The sequence below is a fragment of the Paroedura picta genome, chromosome 10, assembly GCF_049243985.1.
Source record: "Paroedura picta isolate Pp20150507F chromosome 10, Ppicta_v3.0, whole genome shotgun sequence".
In the NCBI taxonomy this organism is placed as follows: Eukaryota; Metazoa; Chordata; class Lepidosauria; order Squamata; family Gekkonidae; genus Paroedura; species Paroedura picta.
Window position 1 is genome coordinate 87,180,460 of NC_135378.1, and position 24,851 is coordinate 87,205,310.

The 24,851-nt window shown below is 52.7% G+C and overlaps 1 protein-coding gene across 7 annotated transcripts in view; it reads left to right on the top strand.

Annotated features, from left to right (window-relative positions):
- The window catches only part of DYSF (dysferlin), a 111,213-nt gene that overhangs the window by 35,573 nt on the left and 50,789 nt on the right, over positions 1–24,851 (top strand). For all 7 annotated transcript variants that reach the window (XR_013225005.1, XM_077301340.1, XM_077301342.1 and 4 more), the window contains 9 exons: positions 158–313; positions 1,116–1,247; positions 2,313–2,479; positions 2,780–2,894; positions 3,416–3,521; positions 5,061–5,203; positions 9,810–9,983; positions 22,166–22,259; positions 23,159–23,236. Coding sequence is in view for 6 of the 7 variants with exons in the window: in XM_077301340.1 (XP_077157455.1) it covers positions 158–313; positions 1,116–1,247; positions 2,313–2,479; positions 2,780–2,894; positions 3,416–3,521; positions 5,061–5,203; positions 9,810–9,983; positions 22,166–22,259; positions 23,159–23,236 (1,165 nt within the window). In the remaining variant the exon portion in view is untranslated. The remainder of the gene's footprint in view (positions 1–157; positions 314–1,115; positions 1,248–2,312; positions 2,480–2,779; positions 2,895–3,415; positions 3,522–5,060; positions 5,204–9,809; positions 9,984–22,165; positions 22,260–23,158; positions 23,237–24,851) is intronic.

Sequence of the window (24,851 nt, forward strand, 5' to 3'; positions counted from 1 at the left end):
GCCAGGGATCACCAGGTAGTTGAAGATGGCAGAGCACAGAGCTCTTTGGGGGATGAGCCGAATGCAGGCACACCTTCTCAGCCTGGCCTACCTCACAGGGTTGGCCTGCGCTTGCCATTCTATGCAGGCTACCCTGACTCACCGGCTTCTTTTCCAGCCTCAGAACAGTCTTCCGGACATCGTGATCTGGATGCTGCGGGGGGACCGGCGGGTGGCCTACAGCCGCGTTCCTGCTCGGGAGGTGCTTTACTCTCGGACGGGGCCCAACTGCTGTGGGAAGAACTGTGGGAAACTCCAGACCATCTTCTTGAAAGTAAGTTCGGTCACCACTGCTTTTGGAAACGATGCGTTGCCTTTCGAGATTTGTAAAAATAAAATAAAAGAACGGGGAAAAGACTCCAGGCAGGGCCAGTCCCCAGTTTTTGGGGTCCCGAGGCTGAGAGGGGAGAGCAAATACCTCCACTCAAATGCTTGCAGGGGCTCATGGGAATTGTAGTCCATGGACATCTGGAGGACCACAGGTTTGACTACCCCTGCCCTAGATAATCATCCCTGCCCTAGATAAACCCACATGTGGCCTTAGTTTCATGACTGAATAAAGTGGGGGGGGCAGATTTTGATTATTTTTATGGAGCGTCTGATAGGTGGCTATCAGGCTGCGGTTCCGCTAATGAGCAGCTGGAGGCAGCACAGAGTAAAACTTGCATGTGACAAGGAACTGGCGGCTGAATGGGGACCAGTCAAGCCGGTATTGTGGCCTAGAAGTCCAGCCCCAAGGCCACTGCTCTCTCTGGCCAAAGTGGAGTCCCAAAGTGACGAATGGTCCCGCACTGAGGGCTGGGCCTTCCCCTTCAACTCTTGTCACCTGTGAACTCTTTGAACACTTTTGCTTTCCCTCGTGGCCATCTTAGTGCCTGCAGGCTGGCCAAGGTCACAGTTTGGGAGAATGTGGATCTCAGCCCAGGGAGGAGGCGTAAGAGGAGAAGGACTCCAGAGGGCGTTGAATTCATCCAATTGCTATGCCGTCCCCCCAAAGGATGGCTTTTTGTCCTGGGCTGGACGTACCCGAAAGAGTGCTGGACTCGGAGTTAACCCTTCCTCCAATTCTGCCCTAGAACCCCCAGGAAGAGGCGATGGGGGCCAAGACCCTGGCCCAGATCCGTGTCTGGCTGTGGCTGGGCCTAGCTGTGGATGAGAAGGAATTCAACAAGTCAGCGGAGGGGAGGCTCTCTGTGTTTGCGGAAACGGTGAGCCGAGTTTCCTTCTGTGGGGCGTGAAAAACGGAAATATCTAGGAGGGGGCTCTTATAATGCAATGGGACCCAAGTCTATTCCATGGTTTGGTGTATCTATTCCCTTGCTCCTACTGCATTGTCTTCTCCTTCCACAGTTCCTTTTTCTGCATTGTTCGTGGCGTGTCAGGTCTTCTCCTTATGGCTCCCTCAGATTCTGGCAGCTCAGGACATACCTGCAACTGTCCCGGGTCTCTGCTCACTCCTAGGAGTATCTGGCTAGTAACAGTTGCCATTATCAAATCTGAAAGGGTATCGCCTGCTAGACAGATTTGTTGTGCCTCTTACGTCCTCCATTGCCTGGTTGCTGCATCTGCTGCCTCTCTCATGCAAGAACATGTGGGGGTGATCGTTAGCTCTTCCATTCTGACTTGCACAGTGTAGTGGTGGTGAGCTCAAAGTCCGCCCCTCCTCTTTCTTGCTCTCCGGAGAGCCTGGGGACAGGCATCGGGCTGTCAGCATAAGACAGCTTTTTTTTCATGTCCTGGGAATTCATAATCTCCCTTTGGAAGCCTGATCCGTCCTGATCTTTCTGCCCCCAAAGGAAGAAAATACAGTCCAGATTTTGGGCTTTCCAATGTCTATTCTTTAGGCGTGGCAATCTAGTGCATGGGATGCCTTCTGTCCCCCTCCAGCATCTGCAAGCACTGAAGAGTTCTGTGTTTGGGGTACGATCATTCACCCCTCCCACCACCACGCCATCCTCTCCTTTGCCAGCTGTGGGTTTGCAGTCAGGCTCGAACACGCAGGCCGCGTACAGCTGCGGTGATTGGAATATAAATGTGTCATTTTTCCATAGAACTGTTTTCTAATTTTTGCAATCCTACTTTGGTTGAATATCTTATGCTGCCTCATCTCACTGAGTTATATGTTGTAATCCATCCTGAGGCTTCTATAGAGCCCCGGCTAGAAATAGGCCTCACTTTGCAAAGAACTGCAGTGACTATTATGGTGCTTCTGTTGGGTATGATGCCCTTCGCTCTGTGGCTACTGGAACACCTTTCTGTCTTTTCTTCCTCAGTATGAAAATCAGACCAAGCTGGCACTGGTTGGCAACTGGGGCACCACTGGCCTGACCTACCCCAAGTACTCTGACGTCACCAGCAAGATCAAGCTGCCAAAGGGCAGTTTCCGGCCTTCTGCGGGCTGGACTTGGGCTGGCGAGTGGTTTGTCAGCCCCGAAAAGACGTGAGTGCCCGGCCACGCTCTCTTGGCAGATGGCCCTCCTTCCTGGGCATCAATCAGGACTAGAGTTTGCAAGACAAAGGAATTTAAAATAACATTTTCCTCCCAAAGCGGGTGGCAGGTTGCAGTGGATGAGCAAGAGGGTTGTGAGTATCCTGCATAGTGCAGGGGGTTGGACTAGATGGCCCAGGAGGTCCCTTCCTACTCTATTATTCTATGAAGGGCAAGCTTTTTTGCTCTGGGGGGGGAAAGTGAGTCCTCTCTGAATCCTTTTGCTGTCCCCCCCCCATCTGCTCCCCACAGGCTGCTGTATGACGTGGACGCTGGCCACACAAGCTTCGTGGAAGAGGTGTTTGAGAATCAAGTCCGCCTTCCTGGGGGTCAGTGGATCCACATGGCCGAGGCCTATATGGACGTGGTAAGAATGTCCCGCTCCGGGTGACAGATGAGCCCATGGAAAGGGTGGCCTGAGAGGACCGGGCCATTTTCTGCCTGGGCGCTGGGGCTGGCTTCTCTCCCCACTCCTGGCCTGGGCCACTGCTGCAGAGGACTGTACTCTATTTGGGAGCCTGGGGCTCCCCTGAACACTCCCTGGTTCTCGTGGCTTGCTTTGGGCACCAAGTAAGGCTTTCTTTGTGTGTGCGTGTCAATCCAAAATTCATTTTTTAATTCAGGGTTTTCTCTAAATCTGGGGATTCCCTGGGTTTGCAGACCCCTAAGAGATAACCTGGGGCCACCCCACTGGGTAAATTGGGCCGCCTGCACTTTTAATTTATTTCGGGTTTCTAGGCTGCCCTTCCCTGGGGGCTCAGGGAGGCTCAAGGATCGGACTTTGGCTATTGGACTGGATGTTGAACCCCCCACCCCCCCTTCCCTGTGTGCCCGGTTTATTCCCCTGGGCAGGTGCGAATTCCATTGGATTCTCTGCTTCTCTTCCAGAATGGGGAGAAGGTGCTGCCCAAGGATGAAATTGAGTGTCCACCAGGGTGGAAATGGGAGGACCCAGAGTGGGACACAGATCTCAACAGAGCTGTGGATGAGAGAGGTATCAGTTGCTTTACTACACTTTATGTATGAACTTATAGTCCGCCTTGCTCTTTGGGACTCCAGAATAAGCCAGCCCAGTAAACAGTGCAAAGGGATCTGGAGTTGGTCTTGCTCCATATTTCAATTGAGCCCCCTTTGCTCTGCCCTCTCCCGGCCCTGGCCCAGGTCGTCACTCAGCCTTCTCAGCCCAGAGACGAGGGCAGGGATAGGTCTCTAGAGCAGATCTCTTTGGGCTTGCTCTCAGGCCTGAATGTGGCCTGGGTCCCGTGGCAATTATTCATAAATAACAACCCCTGTTAGCCTGAATAAGTCACACCAGAGGGTCTGCCAGAAGCATTTGTAGGTCACTGTTTCTCCTTTGGGATCTGAGACTTCCGTCCACTAGAAATGGCAACCTGGAATAATGTGGGGGTGGGCGGATGGGTTAGTCTCCCGGAAGCAGTAGAAAAACAGCAGCACCACCTTCAGCACTAACAACAGGGGCGACAACTATTGACTCGTTCGCTTGACGGCTGTTGCTGGCAAAATTTTAGAACACATCATCAAGCGGTCGATCCTTGAGCAGCTAGAGTGGATGTCTGAAATTACTAAGAGCATGGCTTTCTCAAGGACAAGTCACATCAGACTAACCTTACCTCTTTTTTTGAGAAAGTCACTACCTTGCTGGATCAGGGGAATGCTGTGGGCATAGTTTACCTTGATTTCAGTAAGAATCATAGAATCCTAGAGTTGGAAGGGGCCATACAGGCCATCTAGTCCAACCCCCTGCTCAACGCAGGATCAGCCCTAAGCATCCTAAAGGCTCCACGTGATATTCGTATTGCCAAGTGGGTCGGGATCCTGTTGCTGTTAGGTGGGTGGAGCTGTGGGATATGGAGCTTCAATGTGGCTCAACAGTCCCCCCTTCCACAAACGTGATGTTCAACTCAATACAACAGTGAAAACCTTCAGTGGGTGTTTTAAACTCTCTTTGACCTCTTGGCTTCCTGCATTGCGCCACATCGCTTCCCCACGGCATAAATATAGAAAGAACATTGAAAACAGAGAGCTGCCCCTCCACAAAGGCATGGCTGGACCCCCCTATGAATCTGTCTTATCCCCCTTTTAAAGCGGTTTATTCCTGTGGCCATCCCCGCATCCTCTGGATGTGGACTCGTTTACTTCATCTCCTGAATGTGTGAGAGGAAACTCTGCCATGAAACGAGCACAGAAGTTAGTTAAGTTTGCCATTCAAAATTTAAATTCTCCCAGTTCCCCTTTATGGGCTTTTATTTTGCAATATTCCCATAATGGAAGCAATTGGCTCTCGTAACTCCAGAAAATACAGGGGATAAAATGTTGGAGTTAGATTTTTAAAGGCCGTAAATGTGCTCGGCGTGGCTTGAGGATTAATTTCAGTATGTGTTTACATTATGAATTGCGAAACTTTGGAGTCTGATTTCAAAATATGGCCAACCTGTGGACTCCACGTCGCGTTTTTAGCTTCTTGTGGAGGATTCCTCTGAGCGCCTCCTTGCTTTTCTCTCTTGCCTCCAAGGCTGGGAATACGGCATCACCATCCCTCCAGACCGCAAGCCAAAGGCCTGGGTGCCGGCCGAGAAGATGTACCACACCAACCGACGGAGGCGCTGGGTCCGACTACGCCGGAGAGACCTCACGCAGACGGAGGCCCTGAGAAAGGTCAGTGGGTGGCCGCAAGAGAGACCGGCACGTTCAGCTCTGATCCTTCCTCCCCGCTTCGAGATTTCTGTGTGCCGTAATGGCACGATGCTTCCCTGAAGGGTAGATGGACTCGGCAGAAAAGTCAATGAAGGCTAGATTTGCGGAGGCTTTAAAGACCCAGGGGTCGCCCTGAGTCAGTTCCAATGTGTCAGTGCTGAAATAGAGGATCGAAGAGAGCCTTCTTCAAGTATTTGAAGGGCTGTCCTAGAGAAGACGGAGAAGAACCGTTTTCGAGTGGCCTAAGATGGTCGGACCAGAACCAACAGGTTGGGATCCAAAGAGGTTTGGGGCAAATGTTAGAATTTCCTGGCAGTCAGAGCGGTTCCTCAGTGGAACTGGCTTCCTCGGGAGGAGGTGACCTCTCCTCCTTGGGACATTTTTTGAGCAGAGGCCAGGCAGCCATGCTGCTTCTGTGGACTTAGGCAGAGGGTGAGAGGGAGGGTGGGAAAGGGTGAGCTGGTGCTTGGCGCTCGTGGCCCTTTCCACGGGAATGCCGATTGCCTCTTTGGGGCAGGAGCAGTAGCCACCGAGCCCTGCAGCTGCCACCCACCCTCTTTGCACCACAGGGGGGAGTGACTTTAAAAGAGGCTCTTTGGCATTCTTTGTGTCATCCTGCGCTTCCTGCAGATCTGCTGTTCAGTCTGCCTGTAAAAATGTCTTGGACCAGTGACCATCGAGGGATGGATAGAAATGATTGTGTGTCTTGCAAATTCTCTGTCTCTTCTGCCACATCCCAGGAAAGCTCTTTTTAAAAAGCCAACAGCTTTAGACTGGCTGCCCTCTGGGGAGGGACTCCACCGGCTCTGTCTTCTGTACAGCAAATTAGGCACAACATCCTTAAGAGAATGACATGCAACATGTAGTTAGGAATATAGCGAAAACCTTGCTGGATGAGACTAGGGAGGGTCCCTCCAGTCCAGCCTCCCGTCTCACCCAGGGGCCAGCCAGTTCCTCTGCAGGGCCAGCCACAGGGCAGAGAGGCCCTGATAAGGACCTCAGTAGAGCTCTGCTGGGTCAGACCTATTAATCCTATTAAGGATTAATATTTTTTACTAATGTATTTAATCTATTAATATATTTATGGAATGGTTTTATTGTATCTCTGCTGTAAGTTGCCTCGAGGAGGCTGGTTCGGTAGGGGCAATCTAGAAGTAACAATAAACAAGACCAATAATTTTCTGCCCTTCATTTCTGCCCCCGTTTTCTCTCCAAGTGGGCCCTCTGCAGTGGCTTGCAGTGCTCTCTTGCCCTCACCATATCCACAGCAGGTACTCTGCCTGGGTGTGGCTTTCCAGCCCGTTCCCTTCCCACCCAGCCCTCCGGACCCCCGGTCTCCACTCCCCTCTCTTCTACAAGGTCTGCTGGGGGATGCTGGTTCTGGGAGTCGTGGCTGGAGCCGGGCGGCTGAGTTCCCTCGGCCTGCAGGGCTCGGCTCTCCTCTAGGTGTCCCCCTCGTCCTGCAGATGCCGGCGGAGACCCCGTCAAGCACCTTGAGAGGGAATAACACTTTCCGACCGAGTTTCAGGGGGGAGCCGCGGTCCTCTGCAGGAGAGTTGCAGGAAAAGCATCCAGGAGTACCTTAAAGCAGGGATCCTCAACCTGTGGTCCTCCAGATGTTCATGGACTACAAATCCCATGAGCCCCTGCCAGCAAATGCTGGCAGGGGCTCATGGGAATTGCAGTCCATGAACAACTGGAGGACCACAGGTTGAGGATCCCTGCCTTAAAGACTAGCCCAGACAAGGGAATTGCTTTCAGGAGTCACGGCTCGCTTTTTCAGAAAACTTACGAAAACTCCTCCGTTGTCACAAAGTCTGTTAGGCGTGGAGGAGCTTCTGGACCGCTGGCTTTTTTCTCCTGCAGTGGGACAGTTAGATTTCCGTCCAAGTAGCACCTTAGAGACCAAGAAGATTTTGAAGGTATGAACTTTTGTATGTCAGAACTTAGGCAAGGAGGAATGAAGATCTCTCCGTCTTATTATCCCAGCTAGAAGGTGGATGTCCTCAAACAAACCAAAAGTTCAAGTTGAAACCACAGCCTGAGATTGCTGAATGTGAGTTAATTCTCAAGTCTAGAACTATGGACCCCCCGGGGCTGAATAGGGACATTGAGTTCTTATGCCAGATGCTGTTTTTCCGCCCTGGAGCATTTGTCCTGTACTCCAATTGAGTGGATGGCAATACTGAGTCGGGGGTGGACTGGATGGCCTCTATAGCCCCTTCCAACTCCATGACTCTATGGCTTGCTCTGTAACTCTGCATCCTTCCTTACAGCATCCTTCCCACCTTCTGACTGGGATAAAGGGAATCAGAGATCTCCATTCCTACTCTGTCTGACAAAGGGAGTGTCGACTCTTAAAAGCTCGTAACTGGGGAAATCTCCCGGGTCTTGAAGGTGTTCCAGGCCTCCAAGCTCATTGAAGGCTTAAGCCTGTCAGCCAAAAGAGAGCAGTTGGGGATGAGGAGACCCAGGGACATGGCATGTCCTTCCTGGTTGCTCCCTCCCCTGGTTTCATAAGTTCCCCTACTTTCTTAGAACGGGGGGAGAGGATCCAGCCCGGGGATGCCCTGGCCCCACCTGAGCATTGGCATCCCTAATGTTTGGGCCCTTAGGGGCCTCTGCTGCGGTGAATCTCTTGCATTGCAGCATTCGCTCCTCACCAACGGCCGCTCTTCCTCTGCTGAGCCCTCCTTGGATGTCTCCCGTCCAATCACTGAGCCCGCTGAGCTCCGAATATCTGACACGGGCGGGGCTGTGCTGTGCTGCGCCGTCTTCCCGTCCCCCTTGGAGGGGCAGCAGGATAAAAATAAACCAAGCAGAAAGACTCGGGATTCCGCCCAAAGAGTTTGGCAGCCAGCTCTCCACCGTTTTGAAATCATCAGCCAGGGAGCAAAGCAGGCCCAATCCGCCCGGCCTGTCTTCTTTGAATTCCTGCCCAGGAGTTGTTTCGGATGGACTGGGCCTCCTGTGGTCAGGGACACAATATTCCTCTGTGCAATCCCTTCAGCGCTTCCTGAGGCCTGCAGCGGCCCGGGGCAGCCAAGGCAAATGCCAGGTGTTGTGGGTAAGCCGTGAGCTGAGTCACTCCCGGCCGGGGACCTGAGAAGCGCTCGGCCAGTTGGGTGGACCTCAGGTGAACTTGAACACAAGGCCCTCCCCAGCACGGGGGGAAGCATCCGTGCTTCTGTGCGTGGGCTGTGAGCAGAGAAGGGCTGCTGGAGTGGCAGAGAACCAACAGAGGCTCCTATTTGGCCTAAAGAAATCATGGGCAAGGATACAGCCCACTGGCCCGTTCTCCCCCAAGAGCCCTTTGAGGCTAACCTTCTCTCTCTGGGAGAACTTGGACGTGGGAATGTTCAGCCTGGAGAAGAGGAGGCGGAGAGGGGACAGGAGGGCTCTCTTCAAGGATTTGGAAGGTTGTCACTTGGAGGAGGGCAGGGAGTGGCTCCTGTTGGCGGCAGAGGAGAGGACACGCAGTAATGGGTTTAAACTACATGGAGAACAATAGGTATCAGGGAAAAGGTTTTCACAACCAGAGTAGTTCAGCGGTGGAAGGGGCTGCCTCAGGAGGTGGGGAGCTCCCCCTCACTGACGGTCTTCAAGCAGTGGCTGGACAGATCCTTCTCCTGGATGCTGGAGGCTGATCCTGCACTGAGCAGGGGGTGGGACTAGATGGCCTCTATGGCCCCTCCCCACTGGCATTCTAAGTCTGCTGGTATGTTGTAATCTGCTTCCTAGATTGCTTTTCTTGCAAGCATTAGTTTCAAATAGGCCATTCGCATGGATCTGAAAATAGTAGACTGAGCAAGCAGCTTGTATTCACATCAGTCAGCATGAGCTGTCCATCTAAGGCCCATCCAGTCCAGCCTCTTGCCTTCCCGCCCAGGGGCCAACCCGGAGCAGGGCCAAGCACAGGGCAGAGAGGCCGAGGCCTTCCCTCTGGCTGCCTCCTGGCTCTGGGATTCCGGGTTTTGCCACTGACAGACCTCTCTTCCCTCCCTGGATCTCTCTCATCCCCTCTTAAGGCTTTCTGAGCTTTTTGGCCATCACTGCAGCACCATCCAGTGGATTCAATGCTAAGAGTCAAGAAAGGAGACCGGCCTCTGGAAGGAGCAGCTCAAACTCCCAGGCCATCCCCTGTCATGAGTCAGAGTGCATTTCTTTGATGCACAGATGCTTATACTTGGGGAAATCTTGTGGGTTATGGAAGGTGTGCATGAAAGGTTATGCCCAGAACATAGATTTGTTGGTCTGACAGGTGCACATGTCCGTGGAAGCTTAAACGCAGACTCGAACGTCGCGGGTCCTAAGGGTGTGCAGGCCCATGGAAGCTTACGTCCAGGGTGCAGCTGGTCTTAACGGTGCCTCCGCTCTGATGCTTCAGGCCAGCCCGGTGTCCCACCTGAATGCATCACGCAGAGAAGAGTGGTTGGAGGACCGATTTGCGGAGGGGGCAGGCGTGCTCCTTCTTTGGTGGCTTTGAGGAAACGGCCAGATCCCGGGCCTGCCCTCTCCCCCCACTGTGGGACGGCCACTCCCTTCACCAAGCCCCTTTTCCTTGCAGCACAGACAGGAGGAGCTGGAGGGCGAAGGGTGGGAATACGCCTCCCTCTTCGGTTGGAAGTTCCACCTGAAACACCGGAAGACGGACTCTTTTCGCCGGCGCCGCTGGAGGCGCCGTATGGAGCCGCTGGAGCAGACAGGAGCAGCTGCCGTCTTTGCCTTGGAAGGTGCCCTGGTAGGTGCCCCCCCCCCGGACGCGGTTTCCTTCTTGCATTTGCAGCCCCCCCCCCCCGGAATGCAAAGAGGGCGTTCAAGGGGAAACAGTTGCACCCTGATGGGGCACCAGCCGCTTCGCTCCCTTGGGACAAAACCCACTCGAGGCAGATCTGGGCCCCTGACAGGCGGGAGGAACACGTGGAGATGGAAGACATTTATTGATTGAACAAACAGTTATTATTATATCCTTGTCATCTCCTCCCCCCCCCCCCCAAACACACACTTGATTCGATCTCCGGGTCCAAAACGTCCCAGGTCACAATCCCACCTCCCATTCTGCATGGTCAGTTGACAGACTCTCCACATGCATTTTGAGTGCTGCAGCTTTGTAGCCTTGTGCCAGCTGGGGGGTTTAAGTGTTATGTCGGTTTTATGGACTCATGGATGTGTTGTGAGCCACCGTTGGCCGGCTGGCTGGACTAGGAGTGCTGTTATAGGAAGGAAGGAAGGAAGGAAGGAAGGAAGGAAGGAAGGAAGGAAGGAAGGAAGGAAGGAAGGAAGGAAGGAAGGAAGGAAGGAAGGAAGGAAGAAAGATTGGAAATAAAATGAGAAGGGAGGGAGGGAGGAAGGAAGGAAGGAAGGAAGGAAGGAAGGAAGGAAGGAAGATTGGAAATAAAATGAGAAGGGAGGAAGGAAGGAAGGAAGGAAGGAAGGAAGGAAGGCTGAATTCTCTCAGAAGACCCAAATCCAAGCCTGGAGTGGTTTCTCTCCCATCTCAGCTCCTCTGCTGAGCTGGGGGCTTGAGAGAGACACAGAATCCAGAGCTAGAAGAAGAGCTGTTTTTTGGGAAAAGAAGAGCTGGGGTTTTTTGTACCCTGCTTTTTACTACTCAAAGAAGTCTCCAAGTGACTTACTCGCCTTCCCTTCCTCTCCCCACAACAGACACTTTGTGAAGTAGGTGGGGCTGAGAGAGCCCTGAGAGAACTGTGACTGGCCCAAGGTATTCCAACTGGCTGTATGTGGAAGCGGGGTGGGGAATCAAACCTGGCTCTCCAGATTAGAGGGTGCGGCCATTGTGTTCCCCCCTGGGGTTCAATTCAGGTCTGTGAGGAGTTTTGCTGCCAACGGGCAGGTGCGAGCCAAGCCCTCCGTGGCCCCAGGCAGTTACTTGAGGGGCTTGCCTGGACATCTGAGCCTGTCTGACTTCCTCCAACTCGTACCAGGCCTGGCCAATCCACAGGTTTCCTTCTGGTCGCCAGTGAGACGCATCCTTCTTGCAGTTCTGTAGCCTGGAGATATCCGTTGTGATTCCAGGAAATTTAGAGTTGCCAGACTGTGCCTGGCTGCTGGTAGGAAGGTCATGGGGTGGATACTGGCAGGGCTGCAGTGACAACTGTGGTAAAAACAACAACAATCTGGAAACAACATAGGTAGCTCTAGGAATTGACAGAGGCTTTATGGTAAAACCATAGCATTTCCAGCAATTCCTAGAGCTACCTTACGTTGCTTCCTTTTTCTTTTAGTGGAAGAGAATAGAGTATATGGTGCTGTGGGTTTTTTAAAAAATCTATCCAATGGGGATCCCTTGCTCCACCAGGGGAAAGGGGCTCCCAAGGAAACTGCAGGCTCTGTGGTTGGCTCCCTTGGCCACCCCCTCCCCCAGCCACAAGGTTCCTGGGTCTGGCCGGGGGTCCTGGCAGCCATCCCCATCCAGATGAGCTCACAAAAGGAAGCTGCCCCCCCCCAATCCGGGCTGTTTTTGAGCCATTAAAGCGCTGCTGAACCGAAGGCTACCGTGAGGCAGGAGACCGGCAGAGAGCCGCCAAGCCTGCAGCCCCCCTGCCTCCAGCCTCCCCCCCATTTATTTTCTTAACTAATATGCTGGCTTTCTTAAGACATTGGATTTCATAATCTCTTGGCTTTTCGGGGAGCTAATGGGAACCAAAGGCTGCAGCACAAAGGCTCCATTATGCTCCCTCGACCCCAGCCTCTGGATTTTCCTTTATGCTCAATTCTGTCCTTCCCTCCTTTTTGACATTTGGACTAAGTTTTAAACAAGTTAATATATAACGTTTAGTCATGTGTGGTTTTTTAAAAAGACTTATTTTTGTATATTCTCATTCACCTTGAGAACGGGCCAAGTTTCTCCGCTGTCTCATCTGAACGACACGCTTGGAGGAGCGGCCCGGCCCCTCAGGGTGCCGGGAGACTTCCTGCTGGGCGGCTGTCCTGGAGGGCTCCTGGGGGCCGGGAGCCAGTGGGGCCAACGGCGTGAGGGGACTCACCCAGCGCCACAACGACCGCTTGTGCGACGGCCGTCAGCTTGCCTGAGCTCCCTGCAAGGTCGCCTCCCCATCTCCCGCCTGCCCTCAGAGGCAGGCCCATGGACAGGCAGGAAGAGGGAATTTCACAAACCACCCCAGGGTTGCCAACCTCCAACAACCGGCCATCCCCGGACGCCAGAGACTACAATTCCCATGAGCCCCTGCCAGCATGTACCTATGTGAATGCCATGGAAAATGTGCTTCTATTTCTTTCCCTGGTTACCATTGGAGCCAAATCATCTTTGTTATTTATTTGAACATCATTTCCCCCTTAACGGGAAACAGATAGGACTGGAGGGGCCATGATCCACTACACAGGCATAGAGTGGATAAGAGTGGCTGATTCTGAGCTGGAGAACTAGGTTAGATTCCCCACTCCTCCACCTGGGCGACCTTGGGCTAGTCTCAGTGATCTTCAAGCCATTCTTTTAAAGCACTCTCAGCCTCCCCTCCCTCACAGGGTGTCTGTTGTGGGGAGAGGAAAGGGAAGGTGAATGGAAGTCACTTTGAGACTCCTTCGGGGAGAGAAAAGCGGCATATAAGAAGCAACTCTTCTTCTTCTTCTTCTTCTTCTTCTTCTTCTTCTTCTTCTTCTTCTTCTTCTTCTTCTTCTTCTTCTTCTTCTTCTTCTTCTTCTTCAGTAATCTCGGAGCTCTCTCAGCCTCCCCTCCCTCACAGGGTGTCTGTTGTGGGAAGAGGAAAGGGAAGGTGAATATAAGCCACTTTGGGCCTCCTTCGGGTAGAGAAAAGCAGGGTATGAAACCCCCACCTCTTCTTCTCCTCCTGCCGAAAGCTTCTGTGCTTCCCGGGACGTTGATCTTTATTTACGTGTCGCTCAGTCACCCCAGGGGGCACCAGTGGGCCAAGAGGCTTCCTGCTCCATTGCAGTGGGGAGGCTGCCGTGGAGCCCCACTTTACCAAGACATGATTCATCAGCTTATTCAGCATGGGCCGAGCCTAACCCTTCTCCTCTGCCATCAGCTTGGCCCACCTGCAAGTGCAGACCTGCCAGCTCTTCAACAGGAGATGCCTAATTTGGAGGCCCAAACTCCAGGACACATTTTCAACAAGTGGGGCCTGCGTTCTGCTCCAATTGGGCTCCCACAGACTTCAACGGCCACTGCTCTGGGGCGCATGGAAAGCACCATGTTTGTTTTTTAAAAAAGAGCTATGTCCCTGGCTGCAGGGAGTGGGCAAACCCTCACGCATGCTCCCCATCCCCCGCTCTTGCTCAGTTAAGGGGCAGAGGGAAAGTGTGTGGTGTGTGTGTGTGTGTGTGGGGGGGACAATGTGGCGTACTCTTGCAATGATCATTGCTGTTTATGATAAATGCCACTGATGGGGGAATTCCTAGAGAGTCGCTCTTCATGGCACTTTCTGGTCTTCCCCTGGAAGTGACTATTCTTGTTTAGCAACTCTCTAGAAATCCTCCCGATCAATAGCATTTTATTATAAAGGACTTCCTGGACCATCGCTCAACGGGGTGACATCACTTCCTTCTCCAGCACGAGCGACTACCCGGAAGTGACATCACCACCTTGCACAAACCACCCCTCCCTGTTCCCCGCCCTTGGGGCTTCTGCCGTCGCCATGTGCAGCCCTGGCAGCGTCTTCCGCTGGGCTCCCTGCCTCTCATGACCGTTCTTTGTTTTGGCCGGTCCGATATTAGTGTTTCTGATTTGGAGCCGTTCTGTAGATTCATCTGTTTTCTTTCCCTGTCTATAATTTCAAATCAGAGTTCCTTTGGAAAAACCAAAAACGAATTCACAGTTTATCACATCTTTAAACACGCTATGAACCGTCTGCCGTAGCCAGAAAGAGTAACTGCTTTCCTCTGGGTAGGATCCTACAGCAAAGCTCATAGGAGGCCTTGGGGGAGTGAGTGGAACTTTTTAGCCTCCCCCCCCCCCAAATCCTCTGCTGAGGGCTGAGAAATCTTGAAAGCCAAAGATGTTTCCTTCCACCGACGTAAGTTTCTTGCTAGTTAGATAAAACCGATCCTCTACAACAGAAGCTCAAATGTGCAGCCCAATTGCAGCCAGCTCAGGGTAACCGCAGGAAGTCCCACCTCCTGGGGCTTCCAAGAGATGTTCTGAGTCTGCCTAGCTTCTGAGTTCTGACAAGATCAGGCTAGAACAAAGTGTGAGTCCAGCAGGGGCACCTTTAAGTTTTATTCATGGTGTAAGCTTTTGTGTATGCACACATGCATGGGTATGGGCTGGGAGATACCCATTTCATTGTGTCTGAGGAAGCACACATGCACTTGAAAGCTTCTACCTTGGATGAAACTCGGTAACTCTTTGAGGGCCCCCTGAACTCACTTTGTTCATAGAATCCTAGAATCATAGAGTTGGAAGGGACCTCATGGGTCATCTAGTCCAACCCCCTGCACTTTGCAGGACACCCACAACTACCAGCCCACCCACAGTTACCCCAATTTCATATCCTGATGATCACCACACATCAAAAATCTCCATCCTCATTCATGTTGTAAGTTCATAAAGTCAACAGTTCTGGCAGATGACTATCTAGCGTGTCTGCTTAAAAACGTCCAAAGAAGGAGAACCCCCCACCTCCCGAGGAAGCCTGAGAAACCGCCGTACCTGTCAGGAACTTCTTCTGGATGTTTAGCCAAAAATTCTTTTGAATTAGAAGAAGAAGAAGAGTTGGTTCTTATATGCCGCTTTTCCCTACCCGAAGGAGGCTCAAAGCGGCTTACAGTCGCCTTCCCATTCCTCTCCCCACAACAGACGCCCTGTGGGGTGGGTGAGGCTGAGAGAGCCCTGATATCACTGCCCGGTCAGAACAGTTTTATCAGTGCCGTGGGGAGCCCAAGGTCACCCAGCTGGTTGCATGTGGAGGAGTGCAGAATCGAACCCGGCATGCCAGATTAGAAGTCCGCACTCCTAACCGCTACACCAAACTGGCTCATCCCATTGGTTCTTGTTCATCCCTCTGAGGCAAGACAGAACAATTCTGCTCCATTCTCTATATGGCACCCCGATAAATACTTGAGGATGGTTCTCAGATCCCCTCTCAGTCGTCTCTTCTCTAGGCTAACAGACCAAGCTCCCCCAACCTTTCTTCATACGTCTCGGTCTCCAAACCCCTCACCATCTTGGTTGCCCTCCTCTGGACACATTCCAGTTTGTCAACATCCCTCTTCAACTGGGGTACCCAAAACTGAACCTAGGACTCCAAGTGAGGCTGAACCAGAGCAGAGTAAAGCGGTACCATCACCTCCCGTGATCTGGGCACGATACTCTGTTTGATACAGCCCAAAATCCCATTTGCCTCTTTAGCCACTGAGTCACACTGCTGACTCAGATTCAGTGTCTCGTCTACTAAGGCCCCCAGGTTCCCTCTATTCTGCTATTTCAGACCAACACTTACTATCAAACAAAAACTCTCTAGTAATTGAACCAAGTTTCTATGGCTGGCTATGGGGTCTCACAGTTGTAGAACAATTAACATTTTAAAATGTCTTTTTTGGGTTTTTTGTATGCCAAAAATGGTCTTCTGAATCTGAAATTTAGGGAATTCTTCTCCCTTGCGTCAGATGAGCTTTTCACAGGGAATAGTCTTATTTTGGTTAGATTTCTGGCCTTCTGCTACAAAATAAGTGCAAACGTGAGTAAGAGTAAAGGAGTAAAGGAGGTTTTCTGCCTGTAGCAGTGTCCTGGCTTCAAGAGAGCTCCAGCGGGGAGCTGGGTCAGTCTGCAGCAGAATGGCTGGGTAGAAGCTCAGCAACATAGGTAGACCGGAATATAAATATAATAATAAATAAATCTTAGAGGCCCACCTGATTTTCGGGGTATGAGCTTTCAAGAGCCAAACCCCTTTTGGTCGGATATGCTTTTTGGGCTGTCTAACGAGACTTACTCCCAAGTGGAACGGGCCTTCCCTCGGGGTGGCCAGACTGGCCTTGTCTGCACTGGAGGGGTGTGGCTGGCGGCAGCCCTTGGGCTGTAAACACACCGAATTTTATTTCATCAGTCAGGTTTTGGAATTCTGCGATGACCATTGAATCCTAGAGTTGGGAGGGACCTCCAGGGTCATCTAGTCCAACCCCCTGTAGGATGCAGGAAATTCACAACTACCTGCCCGCCCACAGTGACCCCAATTCCATGCCCAGATGATGCTACCCGCCCCCCCAAATCCCTAGCCAGTTTGGCCTGGAGGAAATTTGCCTCCTGACCCCAAAGGGCATCTCACTGGGTCTGCAAGAAAGGAGCCAAGCTCAGACACAGCCCCCTCCGCCCAGCCACTCACCATCTGCCTCAGTTCACAGAATCAGCATTTCAGGATGATTTTGTGTGTGTCTGGAGGACTCACTGCAGGCCATGCAGCATCTCTCCACCCACCTTGAACACCCTGTACCACCATGGTCTGTTTCCAGCCAAGATTTGGGGAGCCTGGGGGGCTTCCCTTTGGGAGCAGAAGTGCAGCCTGGTGGGTCTGTCATCTTCCTTTCCTGTGCCTTGAGCTCTCAAGGGGATCACCATTCCACATCTGGTGTGCGTACCTGTGCAGGTGACTTGCCTGCCACCTGGCTTCTGGCGGAGACCCCGTGGCCCCACACTGGCTCTCGGAAGGCCTGGAAATCGGCTCTAAATTCCCAAACACAGTAGGTCATCCTGGATCGTCTCCAGGGGCATCACAACTTGGGATTACTGGGTTCCTTCCCTGCGGTTCCTTGGCGATTCTGCGGAATACTTTTCTAAACGATTCTGCCAGATCTTGCCGTTTCTGGAGACTCCTTTTCCAGCGCTTCAGGGCTTCCTTTTGAAAGCGCAGCTTGACCTCTGGGGCCAGCCTGCAGTCTGAGCTCTGTCTCATTCCCAGGCATGCCAAGAAGAGGCGGAGGGAGGAGAAGTCAGTCCCCAGCCTGGGGCTTCTGGGCAGCCCTGGATTCCTAAAGGAACCGGGGCTGCTGGGCCTCAGTTTCCTTGCTGAGAATCTGTGCTTTTCTGCAGAGTGCTTTGCCTTGGGTGACAGACTTTCCTTGGAACAGGGGTGCCAACTCTGGGTTGGGACATTCCTGGAGATTTGGCAGTGGAGCCTGGGGAAGGCCTCAGCAGGGTTTTATGTAGGGTTGAGAGCTTCAGCGTGGTTTGGCCGCATTTTCTGGCAGGGGCTCATGGGAATTGTAGTCCATGGACATCTGGAGGACCACAGGTTGACCACCCCTGCTATAGAAGTCCTCCTTCCAAAGCGGCTATATCCTCCGAGGGGACACTTTTCTGTAGCCTGAACTTTGGCTGTAATTCCAGGGGATCTCCAAGTGGAAGTTGGCAATCTTACCTTGGACAAGAATTAGCCTTGCTTATTTAGAATTTGAGCTGCTTGTTCAAACTGAATTGCTTTCAATTATTATTATGGTGGGGGTCTGCTATAGACCGTCAGGCCAGGTGGAGGTCTTGGATGAGATGCTCCTGGACTAGATTACAAAATTATCAACGAGACAGGACCTCATGGCAATGGGATATTTCTATTACCCAGATATCTGTTGGAAGACCAGCTCTGCTAAAAAGAAAAGTCCAATAAATTCTTGACTTGTCTTGCTGGCAACTTCATTCCCCAGTAGGCGGAAGGGGCAACCAGGGGGTCTGCTGTTTAGACTTGATTCTCACCAAAAGGGAAGAACTGGTTGACGAGGTAAAAATTGTGGATGAGCTTGGTAGGAGTGGCCATGTGCTTTTGGACTTGGGGGAGAGAAAAGCTGTACGTAGTCACACACACAGACTGGACTTCAGAACAGCAAATTTTAACAAACAAATTTTAACAAGGAAATGGAAGCCCAAGAATAGCTGAAGATTCTAAAAAGTGAAATGCTGAAGGTACAATTGCAGACAATTCCCTTGAGAAGGAAAATTGGGAGGAACCATAAACAGCTTTCAAAAGAACTGAGTAATAAAAAAAAGATCTGGAAGGAAGACCTGATAACCAAGGAGGAACATAAACAAATCACCAAGGTTTGTCGGGAGACAAGTAGTGCTAGACAAGCTGAAGCTTAGTATGAGCTTTGGGTAGCAAGAAATGCTAAAAACAAAAAGGAAGGGTTCTTCACTTATATTCAAAGTAAGAAAAAGAATAGGGGCATGGTAGGACCATTGCGGGGACCAGAAAGTGACATTATAACAGGTGATGAAGACAGGGCTGAACTGCTCAATTCCTAGGGCCATTCCGCACAAGGACCAATGTTGCCAATTGCTTTCACAAAGCGGAAACGCTATTTTAAATAGTGGAATCTCGTCGTTCCGCATACCTGCCTTTGCAGTAGAATCCAGTAGCGTTTCATTCGTTCCCCACAGGTCTCCGGTCTCACAGGAATCGCTAGAAAGGGAGCGATTTTTTTCTGTGCTTGTTCCCGTCCCTGCATGTCAATCAAACAGAACAGCCAATGGGCGGTTGTTATCATGCTCCCAAAAAGCCCCTTTCCCTTTAAGCACAGTTTTTTTTTTAACACACACGTTGCACCAATATGGCTTGATTCTTCGCAACGTAGAGACCTATAGAGACCTATCTAGCTGACGTGTGAGCTGGCGATTCATCATTACCATGTTCCCCCGAGTGGACCCCCCCCCCGCACGGGCCTGATTTTGGCCGAAATTAAAGGGAACTGGCGAACAGGGGGCTGTGTTGTGCTTGGGGACTTAGGGGAGCTTTAAAGCACTTCTGTGGAGGGACTGTAGCCGGAGAACCCTCGCTGGGTGAATGAATGAAGCCTCGCTGGTTTGTTGCTTTTCCCGCTACATTGTTGCAACCACTACATTGAGAACGCACGGGTCTTTTTCGCAAGTGTTGCAGGTTGTTGGCAGGAGTGTGGCGATTTTCTGAGGGTGAATCCACTTTTCCCGATTCTCCGGAAATCGCTACAACGAAGCGATTTTGGCGCTAGTGTTGCAGGAGTGTTGCAGATTGCTCACAACGTCATGCGGAACGTAGTTTTAGTGGCGAAAACAAAATACAAGACTAGTGATATATTAAAGTCGTGCGGCTCCTGACTATTTGGAAGTGGAGGCAATCAGCTTTGTGCCATCCGATTGGACCCTCTGTTGTCAGTCCGGGGCCAAGGGGCCAATTGGAAGGCGCATAGTGCCTATTGGGGTTCTGTATCCCGGACACCCCGCCCCCCCTTAACCAATTATTTATACCACTCCGCGAGTGGTGTAGAGATTATATTTCCATACTGCCACTCACAGCACAGTCGGCTTGTGGCGGTTTACAATTAAAAGAAGTATAGTGTCCATGTACTGTTTTCTGTGTTTTCTGTAAACCGTCCTGCGTATATAAATACAAAATAACAAACAAACAAACAAATAAACAGTAAGGCTTCCAGAGCAGGCCTGCTGTTTGCGGTCGGCTAGAAGGGGATCGTTGCTCACAAATTGCAGTGATCGCTTGTCTAATACACTCATCTAGGCCAGCAGCCCTTCCAGGGTATTCAGTTTGGAAAATCATAGCTCCCTTCATCAGATCGATGACCCTCGAAAGCTTCTACTACAGACACCTTTGAGTCCAGGGGGCACCTTTAGGACCAACCAAGTTTTATTCAAGGTATAAGTTTTGTTTGCAGGGCTGGTGATCGAGAGGCCAAATAGCAGACCCTACAGGCCAGGTTGGCCCAATCCAGACACATTTGTGCTTTTGCACTGCTGGGACCCCCCTGAAATCTTCCAGCCCCAGCAGCTGCCCCCAGCGCTTTTGGAGATGCTGCAGGAGCCACGGTTGAACTGTTCCCCTGGCTCTGAGTCTTCCCTCAACCACATGCAGCCAGAGGAAAATCTTGGGTAGGCAGGATGCGGAGAGGGGAAGGAGGAGAGGGGCAAAGGAAACTTGGGAGACCTGCTTTTAGAACGTCCCCGTGATCTAATTATTTTAAATGGATGGTGCTGCAAACTCCAGGGTTTCCTGTGCAGCCGTATCAAGGGTAATTGCTATTCCTGATGTGGTTTCTGGAGGCCTCCCTGGACCACCTGAGATCCTGACACGTTCCTGGGGCCAGGCAGGGCCCCCCAGGTGTCTGGAAAATCTATCTCGGAGGCTGTTTCCAAGCCATCTCCAGACGTCTGATAACTGGAAGTACGGAGAGGCTGGTTCCATGTTAATGCAGAAAGCACAGAGGGCCCTGCTTTTCGTGCAAGGAGGCAAGCGCTCCGATGAGTCGCTTTTTGATTTGGGTTTTGTGGCGCCCCCTTCGCAGACGGGGATGTTCCTGGCCAGGGGCTTTGGGGACATAACGTCATTGTCTTTGGGAGCATAACTAGCTCAAGGCCTCAGGGCCAAGGGTCTGATTGGGTGGGCAGTTTGAGTCCTTGCAGCAGACTTTGGTGTCTACCTGTGAAAGAAGAGCCCTGCTGGGCTGGACGGGCAGCCCTTTCAGATCCAGCTCCGGCCAGTGGGGCCTACTTCCAAGTAAACGTGCGCTAGATGACGGGGACGTGTGGGCAATCCTTGTGTGGCAGAGATACTTGGGATTCCTCAGGCAGTCTGGCTGCCCAGAAGTTTGACGGCCGTGCACAGTAATGGGGTGTCACCCAAAAGGAGACCTCTGTCAAGATCTGCCTGTCTGAAGAAGCCAGCGTGCACACATAGGCTCCCTCCTTGAATAAATCTGTGTTGGTCTTAAAGGGCCTGGTGGGACTCAAATGTTGTTGTGCTACTTCAGACCAACACAGCTGTGCAATCTAAGATACGCCTGCGTGTGCAAATCCCAGACTGTAGGATCCAGAGACCTTTTTGGCAATCTGGGTGCACATTATATATCAGGGGTCGTCAAACTGCGGCCCTGAAGATGTCCATGGACTACAATTCCCATGAGCCCCTGCCAGCATTTGCACGTTCAGAGGTGGTTTGCTATGGCCTGCCTCTGTGTCATGACCCCCCCCCCCATTATCCTTGGAAGAAGTACGACCCAAATCCTTAGAGGTCTCCCATCCAACTACCAGCCACGGCTGGCCCTGCTTAGCTTCCGAGGTGTGACGGGATGGGGCTTGCCTGGGCTATCCAGATTGGGGCTCTCTCTAGGACCTCTTGTGGGCAGCCCCAGCTGGCCTGATCTCAGGAGCTAAGCAGGGTTGGCTCTGGTGAGGACTTGGAGGGGAGACCTCCAGGGAGGCTACTAAGAGGCAAAGAAAGAAAAGGGTAGACAATCCAAGATATAAAGGCAGGTGAGAACGGATTGAAGTAAGGGGGCTGCCCTGCAGTACCACTTCAGGCCGTCTGAAATCTCGCATTCATCACCGCAGTCGGATTGCCCGCTGCCCGTCGGAGTGGTCCTGAAAATGTGTCCTCCCCCTGGGGCTAGTCCAGGGCAATCCATCCAGGGGAAGGAGGCCTTGCCTGGGTTGCTCCAAAGTAGCATGAGGGGCTGGAGGACAGGGCGAGAGAGGAAGGGGGGGAGGAAGGCCTGGCTGGGACTGGGAGGTGGGGAGGAAAAGGTGGGCCTGCCTGCCTGCCTGCCTGTTGGGGGTCAGGGAGGTCAGAACTGAGGAGCAAGGAAGGGGGGGAGGCTCAGAGAAGGTCAGTAGAATGAGGCAAATCTGCCCCTCCATAATTGGGACCACCTCCCCGTAAGTCTGAGAGGCAAGACTGGCTCAGAACACTGGGGCCACGGGAGAGCTCCTTTCATACTTCTGCCTGTCTAAGGAAACAGAACCGGGGGCCCATTTGAGCCTCCAAATCAACTGACTTGAGCGGGCAGGAGATGAGGTTGTCCTCCTCTTTGGGTATTTTATTGGGTTATAGGACTGGCTTGCCTGCTGAGGAGTGCCTCTGCATGGGCAGCACCCCGAGAGCTCCCAGCCTCTGCAGCCTTTCCTCCTAGCCAAGGACTCCGACCCCCTAATCCTCTTGCCTGCTTGCCCTCCTCTAGGGTGGAGTGACGGATGACAGGAGTGACGACAGCAAATCAGTGTCAGCGCTCAACTTCGGAGTGAATCGGCCAACCATTTCCTGCATTTTTGACTGTAAGTGACCCCCTGCTGGGTGTCTGGCTTTTCCTGCTCTGAGCAAGAATACCAAATAGCCCTGGAATAGGCCAGCTGGGAGGAGTGGGGTATTGAAGGGAGCAAAACACAGGTAGGACAGGGGAAAACCCAGACTTACAAGGGACAAAAATGAGAACCTGGAAAGGTCTATGAGGCACCCCCATTTCCCCAGACTCCTGAGCCCCACTTAGATTCCTCCCCAGTTCTGGGGCATCAAAGGGCTCTTTAAGTTGTCTGGGTTTGTGAAGAGGTGCAGAGCTAACTTTTAATAGACTCCTAGAATCCTAGAGTGGGAAGGGGCCATGCAGGCCATCTAGTCCCACCCCCTGCTCAGTGCAGGACCAGCCTCAAGCGTCCAGGAGAAGGATCTGTCCAGCCGCTGCTTGAAGACCGCCAGTGAGGGGGAGCTCCCCACCTCCTTAGGCAGCCCACTCCACTGCTGAATTAGACTCCTAGAATCCTAGAGTGGGAAGGGGTCATGCAGGCCATCTAGTCCCACCCCCTGCTCAGTCCAGGATCAGCCTCCAGCATCCAGGAGAAGGATCTGTCTAGCTGCTGCTTGAAGACCGTCAGTGAGGGGAAGCTCCCCACCTCCTTAGGCAGCCCATTCCACTGCTGAACTAGACCCATAGAATCCCAGAGTGGGAAGGGGCCATGCAGGCCATCTCCTCCCACTCCTCGCTCAGTGCAGGATCAGCCTCAAGCATCTTAAGTCAGGACACAAAGGTGGGCCTGGCTCCACTTCCCTCTCCTGTGGACTGTCTGTAGCTGGGCACCCCATATTTTGCCCTGGCGTCAAGATCTCCTGGCTCTGAGTCCAACTGGGGAGCTGGGCCATTGTGCGCGGTGAAGTTCCTTCTTTCTTCTTCACGTTGCAGATGGGAGCCGGTACCACTTGCGCTGCTACATCTATCAAGCGCGGGACCTGGTCGCCATGGACAAAGACAGCTTCTCAGGTGAGCTTTCCCAGGCTGCCTCCCGCCCCTTGCTGGCCCCCTGCCACAGTGACCTCGGCATCAAATGTGCCTCTGACGTCCCTTGGCTCCTGTCAGGCACGAGAGGGGCCGTGTTGCTGTTCTCCACGTGTGCACACACAAACCCTGCCAAGCCACAGCCTTCGGGAGGGGCGCACCAGTTCTCCTCGAGGCGGGCCAAGCTGTGCATGTCGCCCGTGACCGCTTGGCCTGGCTGCCGAGTCAGGGGCTCCCTTTCGGGGAAATGTTTCCATTCCACTTTGCATCGTGAACTTCAGGCTCCGAGGAGGAGCTCTCAAAGTGGAGCTGCCCCAAGGCTGCCTGCTGCCCACAGGACCGGCCCAGAACCTGCAAGGAGGCCCACGAAGCCTCTTTATACTGGATCAGGCCATGGACCGCTTTCCACTGGTAGGGTTACTCAGTTCACTGGGAAGGGGATGTAGCTCCCTGGCAGAGCATCTGCTTGGCCTGCAGGAAGTCCCAGGTTCAATCCACCTGGCCCTTTTAACCAGCCATTTCAGGGCTCCGTACTTCGACCTGCTGGACGTCAGGCAGATGCTCCCCCCCGGAGCCCCAGCCTTTCCCCAGGGGGCGTTTCCCACTCCTCCCTCTCTGGCAAGGCCCCCTCGGTCCTCACTCCGCTTTCCAGTGGAAAAACGAGAGCGTGTGGAAGTCAGCCTGGGCGTAGATTGTTTTGTCAAGGCCTCCGTGTTGGCCCCGCGCCCTCCCTCAGTCCTCGTTCGGTCTGTTCTTGGATTCCATCATCCGGGAAGCTGTTCTGCCCCTGATCCTGAGCTGGGATCCAGCGGACATTCCTCCGTCCTCCCCGCCGCTTCCCTGCCGTGCCTGTTCTTTCACTTCTTCCTCTCTTTCGCCCTGAATTCAAACCGGCTCCCAGAAGAGTGATCTCATCCCTCCTGATTGGCCAGACCGAATGGGAGTTGCTCTCGTTGGGTGGATGCTGGCCAATGGCAACACCGCCAGGAGACACAGACTGTGTGGGATTGTGATTTGCCCGTTGGCCGCACAAAGCATAAAGGGAAGCTTGACGGAGACTTTTTGCGGTTATAAAAATAAAACCTGGTGCGGATACAAAGCTGAGACAAAGGGCCTTTTTGAAGGCCTTGACATTCTGTTTATGGCAGTGCATTCAACCCTCCTCTTGCCTGGAATTGGGAAAATATCCCCAAAACCAAACAGCCAAGCGTGAGATGTTCTTCCCAGCAGGAGGTCTGCCTGGGCTAGCCGATCGTATCACAAACAGACTGGCTCATTAAAAAGCTGCATTCGTTGGGACGCCAGGTAGGGGGTGGCGGGGGTGGGGGGTGGGGGTCCCGCACAGCTTTGCTCTGGACTGTGGCACAGAACACGCTTCTGCAGGCTGGGCCTGGTCCTCTCTGTCGAGCCTCACACGCTGGCTAGTCCTGAAGGAGCAAGCAACCTTATGCTGCTATTTCTACTAGGCATATGTGTCAGCTGGGAAGTCGTAGAGGCCTGGGATCCCCTGCAGCAAATAAATAAACTTCGAGCAGCTTTTTTGCAGAGGGCTTTTGAGCAGAAGTGCAGCTCCAGCCCAGGAAATAACGGCAAGAATTGA